Source organism: Fundulus heteroclitus, chromosome 2 (genome assembly GCF_011125445.2).
Source record: "Fundulus heteroclitus isolate FHET01 chromosome 2, MU-UCD_Fhet_4.1, whole genome shotgun sequence".
NCBI lineage: Eukaryota > Metazoa > Chordata > Actinopteri > Cyprinodontiformes > Fundulidae > Fundulus > Fundulus heteroclitus.
The window spans coordinates 880,761-897,136 of NC_046362.1; the positions used below are offsets into that span (position 1 = coordinate 880,761).

Below are 16,376 nucleotides of genomic sequence, written 5' to 3' on the forward strand. Positions count from 1 at the left end.
TTTTCTTTCTTGAGGTTTGTATCAGATTTTATGTATGTCACTGTGTTGATTTTTTTGTCTGTTGTTTTTAATTCACTCATGTTTTAAATTGTATTTTTGTCCTGTTTAAGCCATTTTTAATTTCAACTCTGTACAGCACTTTGGTCCGGGACAGTATTTTTAAGTGCTCTACAAATACAGTTGGATTGGATTAAACACTTGGTCCTTTGTGGTAGTTAAAATGTTTCAGCTTTGCTTTCACTGTCTTCTCATTTCATCTGAAATGACACGTTACATGAACAGCAAAAAAAACCTAAAATCTAACTTTGGAATGACATCGCAAAGATTATGATGGCTTCAATTGTAACTTTATTTTCAAAGCTAATTATAGTGTTACTTAACTCCTTCCATTCTATTCATTTAAATTAAGTTACAATTCCTATGCATGTCAATTTATTAAGCTGAAAGAAGAGGATACAAATTAAACCAATGCACCTGAGCAGGATTATAGAATACACTATGCTTATGATGTGTCTAACAGATGAGCTCTTGAGCTCTTCACTTTGCAGTTCATCAGAGCGAGAGAGAGAAAGAGAGAGAGAGAGAGAGAGAGAGAGAGAGAGAGAAGGTACAGAGCTATGTACAGTGTTGCTAAATTAAGGAAATGCAAAGCACCACCTCAAAATATAGCAATGATAAACTCTACATAAATGCCCCCCCCCCACCCCCCGAGTAATTACTGACCATTTAGACGATTACCTATAATTAGGTGTACCTGAGTGTGTAAGAAATACAGGGGGAGGAAGTTAGAATTTAAGAAATAGTTGGAAGGGGAAAGGTGCAGTGGAGGCGACAGCAGCACTTAGAAAAACAAGAGGTTAAAGAGGAGAATATATGGGGGAGGAGTAAAGAGCTGTGAGGAGTTAAAGAAGGGGAGCTCGTAGTGTTGACAAGTGTTTTTGTCAGCTGGGGTCAAGTGGTTGCTGTCTGTGCTTTCAGTAACTATAAATGAATGAAAAGCAAAGCATTAATCCCCCTTCATTTACAGAGATGCAGCAGACCTTTGACAGCAACAGTAATTGCAGGGCCAATGATCTGCTCTCCATGACAGTAATGATTCTTTTTCTACCAGTCATGTGACAGTCAGTTGGTCCTGTTTAGAAATGGAGCCCCGTAACGTCCCTTTACACCTGTTCCTGTTTTAGAAACTACTCATGATGACTGATGTCAGTGATGCCTGTAGGGTGTCTAAATTACTGCCTTTATTCCTTTAAACAATACAGTGGTATAATAGTATAAGAGCTTCAATAAAATCCTGTAAAGTTCAGGTTATTTCCACAGTTCCAACTTCCAATGATATACAGTCCTTTGAGAAGAATGAAGACACCCTACAATGACCTGTGTATTATTGCAAGTTTAGACGCATGGATATTTAACATACATTTTAACAATACCAGTATATTTTAAGAAATATTAACAAAAGATAACTCAAGAAAAAAAACATCTTAAAACTTTCTCTGAAACATTATTTATTTTTTCTTATTTCTGATTAGGAACAAATACTTCCTAGGTAAAATAAATACCATCAAAGATATTTATCACATAAGGTGTGTTCAGTATTCTCAAGAAGGTTTGTACTGTTTAGACCTGAGGTATTTATTTTGGTGCTCCTGGCAATTGAAATCAGAGAGAACTTCATGGTGAGATTCGATGAAGCCTTCAGAGAAAAGACTGTAGCACCTTAGAATTCTGTTAATACATTTAATGGGGTCACAAAATAATTTGAAATCAGCTTTTCCACTGTGCGAAATAAAAAAACAAATCTTCAAGAGGAAAACAACTACAATGCTTTAATATCAGGAAATCCACAAAATGCAATCAAAAGCATTCAACTTATCCAAAATGCTGCAGCAAAAGTTAGCTTCCTTTTATTGACTCCCTGTTAAACCCAGAATAATATATATACAATTCTCTTTCTCACATATAAAGCCCTTAATAATCAAGTCCCATCATACAAATGTTTGGTAATCTGGACAGGTTATTCTTTGTTGAAGCATTTTTTATCTTCTCCAAGAGACTTCTTCAGTCTGGGGAGTAAAAGGTAAACTTAGCTTTATAAGCATCTATCCATTTTCTGATCCGCTTTATCCCTCATGGGGTCGCGGGGTGCTGGTGGCTATCTCCAGCATTCACTGGGCAAGAGGCGGGGTACACCCTGGACAGGTCGCCAGTCTGTCGCAGGGCAACACAGAGACAAACAGAACAAACAACCATTCATGCACACACTCACACCTAAGGACAATTTAGAGAGACCAATTAACCTAACAGTCATGTTTTTGGACTGTGGGAGGAAGGCGGAGTGCCGGAGAGAACCCACGCACAAGGAGAACATGCAAACTTCATGCAGAAAGACCCAGGGCTGACTTGAACCCAGGACCTTCTTGCTGCAAGGCAACAGCGCTACCCACTGCGTCACTGTGCAGCATTATGAAGCAGTATCTTCAAATAGTGGATCGACAAGTTAAATGGTGACAATCCCAGCTCCATCATATATCAGAGATAAGATTGCTCCATATGTTCCTAACAGAGCTCTCAGACTGCAGGTCTACTGGTGATTCCTACAGTCTCTAAAAGTAGATTGGGAGGCAGATCCTTTAGATGGAACAAACTGGAATCTGTCCGACAGATAAGATTTAAACCAGCCTAATGCTTTCCCCTTAATTCCTATAGTATGCTCAAGTCTTTGTAGCAGAATATTGTGATCAACTGTATCAAATGCAGCACTGAGATCTAACAGGACAAGTATAGACAGAAGTCCATTATCTGAGGCCATGATAATAACATTGCTGACCTTCACCAGAGCTGTTTCAGTGCTATAATGAGCTCTGAAGCCTGACTAAAACTCCTCAAGTAGGTCATTACTTTGTAAATGTTCACAAAGTTGATTAGCAACTACTTTCTCAAGAACTTTAGATAAGAAAAGATTAGATATAGGTCTGTAATTTACTAACTCATCTTGATCAAGAGATGGTTTCTTAAGTAAAGGTTTAATTTTTTTAATTTATTTATTTATCCTTTATTTAACCACGTTATACCCATTGAGATTAAAAATCTCTTTTGCAAGGGAGACCTGGCCAAGATAGGCATCAAAATTACATCACATCATTACATACGTACAAAGACACACACAAGAAAAGCCAAATACGCACTTACAATAAAATCTCATTTAAAACATTGACATGTGAGGGAGTCCAACTCAAAGCATCTAATTTTCAGCTTAAAAATACTCAAAGGAACCAATTTACTAAGTTTCAAGTTGTTTTGCAGCAAATTCCATGTAGAGGGAGCAGAGTAAGCAAAGGCCTTTTTACCCACCTCAGTACTGACACGTGGGACAGAAAACAAGACAACAGCCTGGGAACGGAGAGAGTAATGACCAGTACTTTTTTTCATAAGAAGTGAACATAAATAAGATGAAAGCGCACCAAGAATAGCCTTATATATAAATGTATACCAATGACAAAGCCTCCGTGTAGCCAAAGAAGTCAGCTACTTTAAAAGCCTGTGGTACATATCCATTTACTAAGGATAGATTAATCATGTCTAAAATTGAGCCACAGATCAGAGGGAATATCTCTTTAAACAACTTGGTTGCATTGGGTCTAACATAGAGGTAGAAGGTATAGATGAAGCTAAAATTTTAGATAGCTCAGAAAGCTCTACTGCTTCTAAACAGTTCAGACACTGCGCATGCCTCAGTTGCAAGCAAAGCGTAAGACACAAATCACCTGGATTTTATTTTATTTTTTAAACATGAGCATCCTCTTCATTAGGCTGCCATGCATCAATAGTGTCCTCAGTCAGAGGCTTCTCCAGCTCTACTGTAAAACAGACCGCTACAGGAGCTACTTCCTGCCTGCAGCCATCACCATTTACAAGTCATTGAAGAAACCCCTAAGAATCACACCAGCATTTAATTTCCCGTTAGGATTAATAAAATATTTTTTAATTTGAATTGAATTATTCCCTTAGGAATAATTACATGGTATTAAGAACCAAATGTCCTGGTTATTTCTAATTTGTTAAATCACTCTTTAAAAGATTATGTCATCACAATATTTTAATTACCTCTTTGATTAACATTGTAAATTGATTTCTAACACATACTAATTGTTACTCTAAAAAAGTTTTAAGCCAATTAGACCTCATTCAAAATTCTTCACGATAGACTTTAGCGGACACGGCAGAGAGAAAAGAGCCATTTGTGTGGAACAAGTCTAGATGGAGCCTGCATGTCATCACATCATAGTTTATCATCACCTTCAAAAATATTCATATCAGTGCAGTCCAGGCAGTTCCATAGCATGGCAATCTGTCAGTAAACATGTTTGTAAGATGTTAATTACATTTTTTATATATATAATTCTTGCCCTGCGACAGACTGGCGACCTGTCCAGCGTGTACCCCGCCTCTCGCCCAGTGAACGCTGGAGATAGGCACCAGCAACCCCCGCGACCCCATGAGGGATAAAGCGGTTCGGAAAATGGATGGATGGATATATATAATTCAGCAGAGAATGGAATGATTTTGTTGAGGGTTAGGCTCAGCACATGTGTGAACTAGCTGACTGCCCTCCCCTTCCTGCATTTTTTTATGTGGTTCCTTTGTCATGGGCAGGTAAACTGATGTCGGCTGGGTGTTTTTCCTTGCTACTGAACTGTTTCATTCCATTCTGTGCATGTTGTTGCTCATTGTTTTATCAGACTTTCTTGTTCAGCTTTGAAATTTATTATTTTTTTTAACAATATACAAGTTGTTATGCATTTTAGTTATTAATCACAGAGATCAGCTGGTGGTGTGTGTTTCTGTCAGTTAATTTCCTTTGTTTGCTTCTTTTACATAGAAATAAGTCTAACACTGGATAAGATGGGAATGCTGTATCTCTGTTTTAAATGAACGGAAAACATTGGATCACATTTGTCAAACTCAATACAATTTATTCTGCCCGCAAGAGCCAAAAAAGGGATATCATGTCATAAAGTAGAGGCATATGTCCTCTTTAAAGGTGTATAAAGTGGCTAAAACTCGGTTGAATTTGTTTAAACTGTGTAGTAGCAGCAGCATTCTGCAACTAGATGTCAGTTTTTCCATACACATTAAAACAACCAAGAAATGTCCAAAAAGAAAAATGTATGCAGAATGATGAGAGTTTAAAATTTAACTCACCCCAACTGTTCAACTGTTCTGCAGATAAACTGTATAAACTGCAAGTGGCTCTTTGGGCCTTCCACAAAGGGTCTTAATAACTTTGGCTACAAATTATATTTTTATTATGGTATTTAAATGTAATAATGATAATAAATGCTGGTTTTAGCTGTTTTGTCTTGGAATAATTGCTTTTAATTTTAACAGAATGATTCAAAAGGTGCCAGTAATATTTAATTTTAAATCAATATTATTTCATTATGTTGGAAACTGATTTTTTTTTTTTACATCATTATCCACAAATAACATCCTCTCCAAAATGGCTCTTTAGACTGTAAAGGTTGCAGGCCCCTGCCATTGATGCATGGCTCAGCACAGGAGAGCTACGTCCTCAGGACAAGACTCTGCTATCTGCCTGCACCTCAAGGACAAAGGAAACTTTGAGGACCAAAATGTTCACATTTTGGACAGAGAAGACAGATGGTTTGAGAGAGGGGTGAAGGAAGCCATTTATGTAAAGCGAGAAAAAAATTACTTTAAACAGCGGGGGAGGGCTTAGGTTTCAACTTTCAAAAACTTACAACACAGCGATAAGTCATCCCAGTTCACAGCTCCACACATGTGACCACAACATTTCTCCTGTGAACCAGGCAAACGATGAGCCTAACGACTCCCCATTTGTCAAGAAGCGTTAATCAGGCCGACCCAGTATTCAAACCAAACAAGTGAGGTATAAGAAAACACAGGATTTAATGAACAGATAGTGAAAATACAGGGACAGGAAGGCTCAATGGTCAGAATGGCAGTCCAAAATCTGGTGCACGAAAAGCAGTCCAAAAACAGGCAGAACTACAGACCGGGGTAAGGCAAAACTCAGAATATCTCATGGCAGGTCCAGGTCGGAAAAACAGGAAAGCATTCAGACAGGGCAGGAAAATCAGGTTCAGAGATCAGGCTGGCTCAGAAGTCAAAAAGGCTGCAGTTGGGTTAACATCAACAGGATTAATCAGAAAAGAGAATGCTGGACAGAAACTCACCAAAAGGCTCATTAATGGTCTGGCAGATTGCAGGGGGCAAGTATAAGTAGGGGAGTGAGCAGGTGAATGGAGTGAAACTAATTACTGGAATGGATGAAGCTAATCAGGGGAAGGGAAGTGACTGGAAGTAAACTGAAGCTAATTGGATGGTAACTGGAGAAGGGGAGTGACAGGGTGGTGACTAAGAGGTGAAAGCATGCTGGCAGGTGAACTGAATAAAGATAAGATAAGATAAGATAAGATAAGATAAGATAAGATAGGCTTTATTGATCTCACAATGGAGAAATTCACTTGCCACATCGGTTCATACAAGAAGGTGCAGAGTAGGAAAGGTGCATTCAGTTATATACAGTGAATTCAGTTATATAAATGAAGATTTCATTTATACAATGGATCAAAAAGGATACAAAAAAATACAAAAGAAATACGGATGGGCATATGCAGTCTTATTTACATACAAAGCCATAAAGGCTGGTGACAGAAGTGATGGGAGCAGGCCAGAAGAACTGATAACATTAAACAAAGTACAAAATTAAACCACAATCAAAACCCAAACTATTCCATAAACCAAAACTAATACAAAACCAAGACTAAGACTAAACAGAACACAGGCTATAATAGAATCTAAACAAGAAAGAACTCAAAGCAGAAACTGAACTTAAGGCAGGAGAGTGAACTAATTAAATCAAATAACAAACCTAAACCATAACAAAACTCAAATCATGACACCATTGTAGGGGAGATCAGTTCCAGGTGAATCTACGTGCGAATCTAAGCTCTAATGAGGCCTCGCCAGCAGGTTTATAGAGCTGGGTACTCCACACTACTCCAGACATTTTGAATTGAGAAAGCTTTCTGGACTGGAAGCTTCAGAATTTAAGTCCAGTTGTTTTTAACCCTTTTTTATTTGGATTGTCTTAGTGCCGCTCTCTTAAGGTTGAAAAGTGGCTATTGCAGTTACATTTTCCTATTGGTTCAAACGGTACAAGCTTTCATCATCATGGCCAAGGTTTGGATATGAAAGCCTTTCACACAGTCACGCTCCCAGTTCACTCACATTAAGTGAAACCCAGGAGTTGGAGTTGTGAGCATTGGGAGACTTGGTTGAGAGTGTTTAGTGCTTGTTCCTGCTCTTACTACCGAACATTAGCCCATGTCAGCAATGATGCAGCTAACATCCCTTTACCAAAACTGCACCCATCTTGTCCTCCACTGCCTCAGCAGCTGAAAATATTACAGTAAAGCTGACCAGAGGTGTAGTTTCCTGGCTTTTATGTCATCTATTGATGAAAGCACAGATAATACGGAGACTGCACATTTGTCCAACTTTATAAGAGGTGTTAAAGAAGAACATTTGTTGTATTGTTGTTGTCTTTTTCAAATGTGACAAAAAGTATTTCATATTTATCATGGGTTTTGACTTGAAAAAATTGTTCTTTGATTGATTTGTTAAGGTTTATTTTACAACCTGAAATAAATGGGAGTAAAGTTATTATATCAGAGCAATGTGCTCTTTGTAAATGTAACTATGAAATCTAAACTTTCATCTAGAAAGGGGCAACCGGGCCTTTTAAAGACCTCATGATGCCAATGCGACCCAATATAGAAATGAGTTTGACATCCCTGCAACTCCTCAATATAACACTTTTCATCTTTTCTCTAATCTGTTTTTATCTGAAAAATATATAAAAGTAATATTCAAGTTGTTTATGTGTGTCATGTTTTTAGTGATAAAGTATAGGATAACAAAGCTTTGATTCATTGAAATGGTAAAGAACATTACATACGTATGTTTTCCCCCATTTATGTATCTCTATCTTTGTCAGGTTATTTGTGCTTATTGTATTCAGTTCATGTTGCAGCTCTGCTTATGTTTTATGTTGAGATTCTGATTTTCTGAGGCAAGCTTAATTTGAATTAATCAAAGTTTCTACTGTAGACACTATGCATACAACCTCCTTTATTTATAAACCCAATGTTGTGTTTAACTCATGAAGTAGTTTCTCTGATGCACTAAGGACATATTAAAAAAAATACGTCCACAAATGGAGACTAAAAGTAGATTTTTACTGCATCAATGAAATGTCCAGAACTTTCAGCTTTTCTAAACCTCAGTACAGACAAAAAGGTGAACTGTAACTTCCAAATGGATTCTACTTTACTTTTAAATTTTATATTTGACCTTCTCCAAAATTATGTATTACAGAAAAGCAACAGTATATATTAATGGAACTATATCTCAACCTTCTATTATTATGCTTAACATTGTGAAATAGATTTGGTGGTAAATATAGTTTACACAAAGAACTTACATTTCAACCATCAATTTGTATTTCTTTTTTCAACATATAAAACACAAGGCTAAATTGTCATGTTTTGCAAGGTTTTCACTGGACCAAAGTGCTGATAGTATCTTGAAAGCCACACGATGGAATTAAGGTTTTTGATTAAATAAAACACAAGACAGTCTTACAGCAGATGAAATAGCAAAAATAAAAATAATAAAAATAATATTCCATTTTCAATTGTGCTAGTTGGGATATTAATATCTAATGTAAATAAGAGATGTTATGTTTGCGCATAACATTTTCTGAATTATGTATTTTTAATACAAAAAATACATAATCATACATTTAAATCAAAACAGAGAAAAATAACAGCTGTCACCTTGTAAGCAGTACCACATGTGTGATGCACTGGAAACACCAAACATACATGCAACCTCTGATGCGGACAGTTGGAGAAATATTACACTACAGTGCATTTATGTTTTACAAAAAAAAAAAAAAAAAAAAAAAAACTCTACACTCTACACAATATAAAATACTGCATTTCTAGGTTTACCTCAGTAAAACTGAAAAAAATTAGGCTGTGTGGGAGAACAGCATTTTATTACAATGCTGCCACCTTGTGACCAAAGTTGCTAAAGCTACCATTTGGCAGTATATTTTATTATGAATCATATCACATTTTTGTATTCAATCATGAATGCACCAAAATTAATGCATTAATCATTTGTTCAAAGTTTTTAAAGTGTCCATAGCAGTGGTCAGGTCTAAGAGTTTAGATGGTGAGTTTTGACCTACCTTGATGCGTTATGCTGTTCAACCACTGACTTGATCTTGCAAAGCTGCAGCTGTCAAAACTGCTCTAGTGCTTCACTGGTTGACATTAGTCTGTGTCTGCTGTGCATATAAGATCTACTGACACTCAGGATACACTTCTGATAGTTTTCAGTTATTCATATTTGTTGTATTTAATTTTCACCTTGAAAAAAATACTACAGTTGTTGATTTAAAATGATTTTAAAATGATCTGGAACACGAGGGCTTCTAGTAAAGTCATCCTGGGTTATAGGCTTTTTACTTTTTTTACTTAAGCTATCTTTGTCACATTTTTCTTTTAATTTTATGAAGGCTACATATACCTTTGAGTATATCTCCTATGAAAGTTCTCACTACAGCAAGGGCAATTGGAAAAAAAAAAGTAACTTAAGTAACAAACAAGCCTTCTTTTAAAATAGAAAAGACAAAAATATTTTTGACCAGAATTTGATGGTTGGAGGGCCAGCTAACCCGGTTGATGCATTGTCTATGGCCATCCCTGTAATTAATGTCCTCCATGACACACTTTGTTAGAAACAAAGTGTGTCATGCACAGAGTCACATTCAGAGCTTTGTCTTTTTATTTTTTAAATATATTCTGCATCAGAATTGTTAAGCTTTTCTTAAAAATATTGATTATTTATGTCAGTGGGCTGTTTCTGCATATTTATTTATAATCAAAAAAGCATGGTCAGTGTTGTAACTGATTCATTATATTTAAATCACACAGCTCACTGGATTTTCTGTTACTTTAGAGATGGTTGTGTGTGAAAATGCCAGTAGATCAGTAGTTTCCGAACCACTCAGAGCAGCCCACCTGGTAATAACCATTCAACAGCCGAAGCCACTTAAATCTCCTTTCATCATTCTGGTGCATATCTCATCAGGTCTTCTTCACCTAAGTAAGATGCCAAATTGCGCTGGGTTTTTGCTGCGTGATTAGCAATTTTCACTGTTAAGCCCAAACAGTGCCCAAAAGCATTTGAACAAGTGTACCCAACAAAGTGGCTAGAAGATTTAGAAAGTCCTTTATAGCATATATAAATTTGTGACTTACAACATTAAGCGTTTTAGCATTTACTATGAATACAAACCATTTCCAACACATTTATATTTAAACATTAAAATTTATATTTTCTTTTATTAATATATTTGTAAATTCTATACAAACATATTGTGATTTTTTTCATGAGCATTAATAGATTTAAAATGCAAACGTCTGTATGTTACCATGCATGCAAAGTTGTATACAAATATAAGGAGCAAAGAAAAGCAGAGGAAACAGTTATGACTTAAGAATCTCTTTCACAAAACCTTCACAAATGCAGAACATTGACGCACAAGTTTACTTTTTTCACACCTGATAGGCCAGCTGCTCTTAAAGATGTTGGAATGTTTTAGACATAAACAGAAACAGTGAATTAAGGTTCACTATGCAAACATTGACTTGCTAAGACTGAGTAATGAAGACATCCTTGCTATGGTCAGAAGTTGTTGGTGCCATTGGGTTGCTCTTTGGAGAAAGGAGGAGTTGGTGTGCTGTTGTTATTGTTGTGGCTTCTTCTGTGGGTCTCCTTGATGCTTGATGAGGTCCCCCTTTCAGGTATATTGATCATGCCTTGTTCTTGTTTCATGAAAAGTTCAACCAGCAGAATCTTCTCGTTGTGAATCTGTTGGCTGATATCTTTGGGGATGTCTGGGATTAGCCAGTCGACAATGTCATTCATCAGCATCACAACATTCTGGCAGAGATTAATGCAAGGGATTAATTACTGAGATAAACATAATTTTCCTCATCAAAATGATAATTTTATCAGTCAGCAAAGATTGTCAGATACATACAGTGCTACAAAAAAGTATTTACCCCCTTACACAATTCCTCTGTTTTTGCTTTGTTGTCACACTTTAATATTTTGGAAACAAGTATTAATATCAGACAAAGACAAACTGTGTAAATAGAAAAAGCAGTTTTCAAATGATGGCTTCATATATTAGGGTAAAAATATAGAAATGGTATCAACACCAATCGGGCCCTATAAGAAACAGGGCCAGGTTGATTTGGATAACCTAAACCCTACAACTGGCTGTGCAACCCGTTGCAGCAGCAACTGCCATCAAGGGATTGTGATACCTAGGAATGAGTCTTTTACATCTCTGTTGAGGAATTATGGCCCACTGTTCTTTGCTGAATTGTCTTAATCAAGCCACCATTGAGGGTTCTCCAGCATACTTCCAGCACTGCACAAGCAGACACCCTGGTTTCAACAGCTCCCACTCAATCCTGAGTTTTTCTATTTTATTTCTATTTTTTAGATGTGTTGTGTGTTTCCGTTTTTTCCCCCTTTTCGCGTACACGTTATGGAGCTAACAGTTTTGTGAACAACTGTATTTAGACTGTATTTTTACATCATTTGAGTTCAGAGACCACTTCAAGGACCATGCTCTCATTGTTTACACAAAAGCAACTGTTAGATTTGGATAGCTCCAGTGTGCCTTCTCCTACTAAACAACCTGATATTACCTGCAAGCTGAGAAGGAGAAGATGAGGGACCCCTGCTGGAAATCAAAAACCAAGGAGTACATACAGACCAGTCATGCAGTCCATTATCATGGGAAATGTGAGATAACTTCCAACAAAGTGGATGAATTGGTGGCGCTAACCACGCTACAGAGATACTTCTTGGACAGCAGCTTAGTTATGGTCACTGAGACATGGCTAACCGTACTAACTTCGGACACACGCATAGATTGTTTTTATTTACTCTGGACCAACAGAACCCAGGACATAAGTAAGAAGAGAGGATGAGTCTTGTTGTATTTGTAAATAATAGATGGTGCTCTTTTCATTTAAATATTTTCATTTAAATGAAAGAGATGCTCTGCAGTAACAGAGAAATGTCAGATGTTGGTATGAGGCCATACTATCTACAGCAGGAGTGTACACACATTATTGTGATAACAGTGCGTGTTGCTCCCTTTACCCTCTGGTGAGGATCTTTGTTAGATTTGCTGCATTTTGCTGGCAGCCTGGTGTAAGGGTGGATTATGACACCTCCTGCACCCAGCTCTGACCCACCCTAAGAAGCCCTGTGAGCATCATATTCTTTGGTTTTTCCAGTTATTTTAATACCCTCTAGTTGGGTCTCTTAAGGGAGAAGGTGAAGCTGTCAGGAGTGGACCACTATCTGTTCCAGTGGATACTGTGTGGACATAGGTTTGTCTGTAGTACAGGGGACCAGGAGGGAAATGTGTTAATGTTCCTCTTGACCCTCTGCACTAGAGACGTTTCCATCAACTCTCTGGGCTACCAAAGCTCTCTGAAACCTCATCCATCATCAGCCCTATCACTGTTGAGGAAGATTCAGAATACACACAGTTGCCACAGGACTTAGTGGACTGGTAGCAGTGGTGGTGGATATCTGCTGGGACAGATCCACCACAATGACACCAGTGAACATCCATGGGACTGGCATTGAGATTTGGGACTTTTACAAGTACTTGGGTGTTCACCTGAGCAATAAACTAAACAATAATCACAACAATAACGCTCTTTACTGGAAGTGTGAAAGCAGACTCTACCTGCTAAGGAGACTGATGTTTTTGGAGAGAAGTGGGCACTCCTGAAAACCTTTTTTGACTCTGTGGTGGCATTAGGCATCTTATATGCTGTAGCTTGTTGCTTGTTGCTCCCTGAGAGTAGTGTCTCCTACCCTAATAAATCAAGTACAGCCCCTCGGCTATGATGTGTAAATGCAAATAATTTCTAATTTTTCCAGAGGATCCACTATTGCAAAAAGTCACTGTTTGATCTATAGGTGATTAAAAAAATTAACTTCAACAAAACGTCTTTCAAAATGAACATTGCAAAACCCATTAAAACCCCTTAGAACCCTTAGACTTAACAGATCCACATCTTGTCTATAACTGCAGACAACCTTTACTGAATCACCTGCAACATATTTGTTCCGCAAAGGTTTGTGTAGGTGATGTGCCTGTGATTGAGGCACAATTTTGGCAAATGTGCCAAAACTGTGCCAAGAACTGTCACCTCATAAATACAGTTTTACCGTGTAAACTGTGGATGACTTGGAAAAGGAGAAACTTAATTTTTTATAGATAAAGAATTTTTATTGTTAAAATTACCGGTTTGCACGCGTCCTTTACTTCCAGTGTCTGAGTAATGGCACTGAAATTTCAAGCTTTTGACATAACAAGTGCCTTTTTAAAATAAAGTATATTAATTAAAGGCAACCATTTTGTAGAATATTCTTGTACTTCACTTGTACTTGTCCCCACGTTCTATTGGGTCCCATGGAGGCTTTGACATAAAAGAACAAAGTAAATATGAAATTATTAAAATGCAAAAATTCATACTGTAGAAAGTGATAGAAACATTTACGATGGACAGTATTTTTGTCTGCTACTTTTTGCCAGGCCTCTCTCCTGGCTCTAGCAGACTTTGAGGTGTTCCCTGTCGTTTTAATTAATGACTCAAATTTGGCATAACGTTCCAAATAAAAGCTTGTGTTCTGCTTGGGAGAAAAACTGTGGCCGTTCTTTGGCCATGCTGAACAGCCAATAGCAGCGTTGATGATCAATGTTTCTACTATCAATACATTTCCCCTTTTAAACAAACGCATGAACGCGCAGTTATCTCAGATAACTCAATCCAGCCATACTAATCATAAACAACAGGTGTTTTTGAAGAACCCAATTAGCCGGATCATGATTAGCCGGATGAAAACATCTTGGATGTCTCATTTGATCTCGGATGTTTTAAGCAACAAATGAAGAACGGGCCCATGAACATCTCTTGTTACCTGAAAAACAATGACAAAGGCCAGTCGCACAGCAAGCACTGCCCAGAATTCCTTGGAAATCTCATATGGTGTTGGAGACCAAGGAGGTTCTCTGTAATCCTTATACCTGGAACACACAAACAATAACAATAATATAACTTATTTGTCTCTGGACAAGCTGTATTCTTGTCAAATTATTGTACAAATTATTGAATATACATTTGTATTTGCTTCTGCTTCTACTACTCATAAAGTGCTATTTTCATAAGGAATGTAATATTTCACTTCTGTCTGATGTATATTAAGCCCTGATATTTAAAGCTCCATCTTACAATACAGATCGAATAGTTAAAACAAAATAATAATAATAATAATAATAATAATAATAATAATAATAATAATAATAATAATAATAATAATAAAGAAACAATTAAAGCAAATATATGGATAAATAGAATAAAAACAGTAAAAAAATGACAAAGTGAAATACCAGCCTTTCAAAACTCACTCACCATTAAGTGAGCATATAAGATGAATATCTATTTTTTTTTTTTTTTTGCAAATCTTTAGGAAACTCAACAGACAGCTATTCTGAGAATGCAAACGAATGGATGTATAACGGATAAGCAGCTCTGAAAAGTGCATAGGTAAAAGTCAATTAACTTATCTGGTAAAAGTAGTACCTTAAAATCATCACTGTAGAAATATAATTGTCACGATCTCCAGGTGTTAGTTTTGGACTAGTTATTTAAGTTCCTGGATCATGCCTTCTTTGGTTTATTATCCTTTAGTCTTTGTTTATTTTTACCCTGTGGATTTAGTTTGTGCTTTCTGTATCATTTTAGTATTAATGTATTTCTTTCTGTGTTTCTTACCCTGCTGCTCTGTCATTACTCTCCCTCTCCCTCAGTTCCTTACCTTCATTGGTCACCCATGATTGTCTGATGACTTGCACCTGCTTTCCATGCTTTTTCTTTCATCTCTTCCGCTTCATATAAGCCTCCTGGTCATTCTCCCCATTTGTCGGCATTTCCATTATAAAACCCCTGTATGTCATTCCTTTGTAAGTTCTTTATTTTTCTTCTGTTATGCAGTTACATGCTTTTAGGTAATTTATTATTTATCAAATAACTCAAAGTCTGTTAGGTATTGTCATTCTATTGGGGGTTTAGCAGTCTTATGACGTGTGGGACGAAGTTGTTGTGGAATCTGATGGTTCGGCATTTGAAGCTGCTGAATCTCTTGCCAGAGGGCAGCAGGGAGAACAGTCTGCAATGAGGGTAGGAGGGGGCTTTCATTGTTGTCTGAACCCTGGTCAGGCAGCGTCTGCGATCAGTGTCATGCATAGAGGGATGTGCTGTCACGATGATTATCTCTACTGACCTCACCACTCTCTCTACATGTTTCTTGTCTGAGACATTGCAGGCTCCATACACCATTTTTAAGTGGGAAATTCATGCAAGCCTTGGTACATGTGGCCCATGACATTTCAATTAATACTGAATACCTAAAACCTAGACATGGAAAGGGTGTCCTTTCTTTTTCATATTACTGTAAAATCCCAATAAAACGTGCTGTGGAAGAGACCAATTTGACTATCAGAACTTCAGGCATTGATAAGACAAAATAGTTCATACATATTTCGTCCTGTGTTTTGTTCTCTTTAGATATAACGTTGGCTTGCATAAATCTAAAAAAACTTTATTAGTAGAAATTTATTTTGAGATAAAAATGTTACAGCAGCCTGCAGGCCTTTCAGTGTTATAAACTAGGCTTTGCATAAAATGTTGGCCTACGTGTTGGCTCATACTCATTTACCGACTGCACTAAATAGGAGTAGCAATGCACTGCCTCACTAAAATACATCACAGATAAAAGCCTCCTTTTTTCACACTGCAGTGTAATTGAATTGTTGGTTAATGTATAATTCCTTAACCAATCATAATGGTAGACACATCTTGGGAAATAGTTACACAAATTCAGAAGAGAAATTATGAAAACAACAAAGGAGGTGGTTGAATGTTTACTGTGAATATGTATAACAAGACTGATACCTACCTGCAAACTTCAACAGCATATCCATAAGGCATTGGATCCATAGTTTCTTTGCCATGCTCAAAGTGACTGACATTAAAGTAGGACAGAGTATGGTTGACAAATCCATGCAAGGAACCATCAGGGCTGTACATATACAGGTAGACCATCCGAGGAATGAAGTCTGATGTGAAGGAGATGACAAAGGCCTAGCAGAG

The 16,376-nt window shown here is 37.1% G+C and overlaps 1 protein-coding gene across 6 annotated transcripts in view; it reads right to left on the bottom strand.

Annotated features, from left to right (window-relative positions):
- Window positions 1-10,334: 10,334 nt before the first annotated feature.
- Window positions 10,335-16,376, bottom strand: part of LOC105934800 (anoctamin-1) — a 75,085-nt gene continuing 69,043 nt past the window's right edge. For 5 of the 6 annotated variants that reach the window (XM_012874952.3, XM_012874951.3, XM_036145461.1 and 2 more), the window contains 3 exons: window positions 16,183-16,367; window positions 14,146-14,251; window positions 10,335-11,067 (listed from right to left, as the gene is read on the bottom strand). In XM_012874952.3, coding sequence (XP_012730406.1) covers window positions 10,810-11,067; window positions 14,146-14,251; window positions 16,183-16,367 — 549 coding nt within the window. In that variant the 3' untranslated portion in view covers window positions 10,335-10,809. The remainder of the gene's footprint in view (window positions 11,068-14,145; window positions 14,252-16,182; window positions 16,368-16,376) is intronic. The other variant, XR_004932290.1, reaches the window with a different exon arrangement.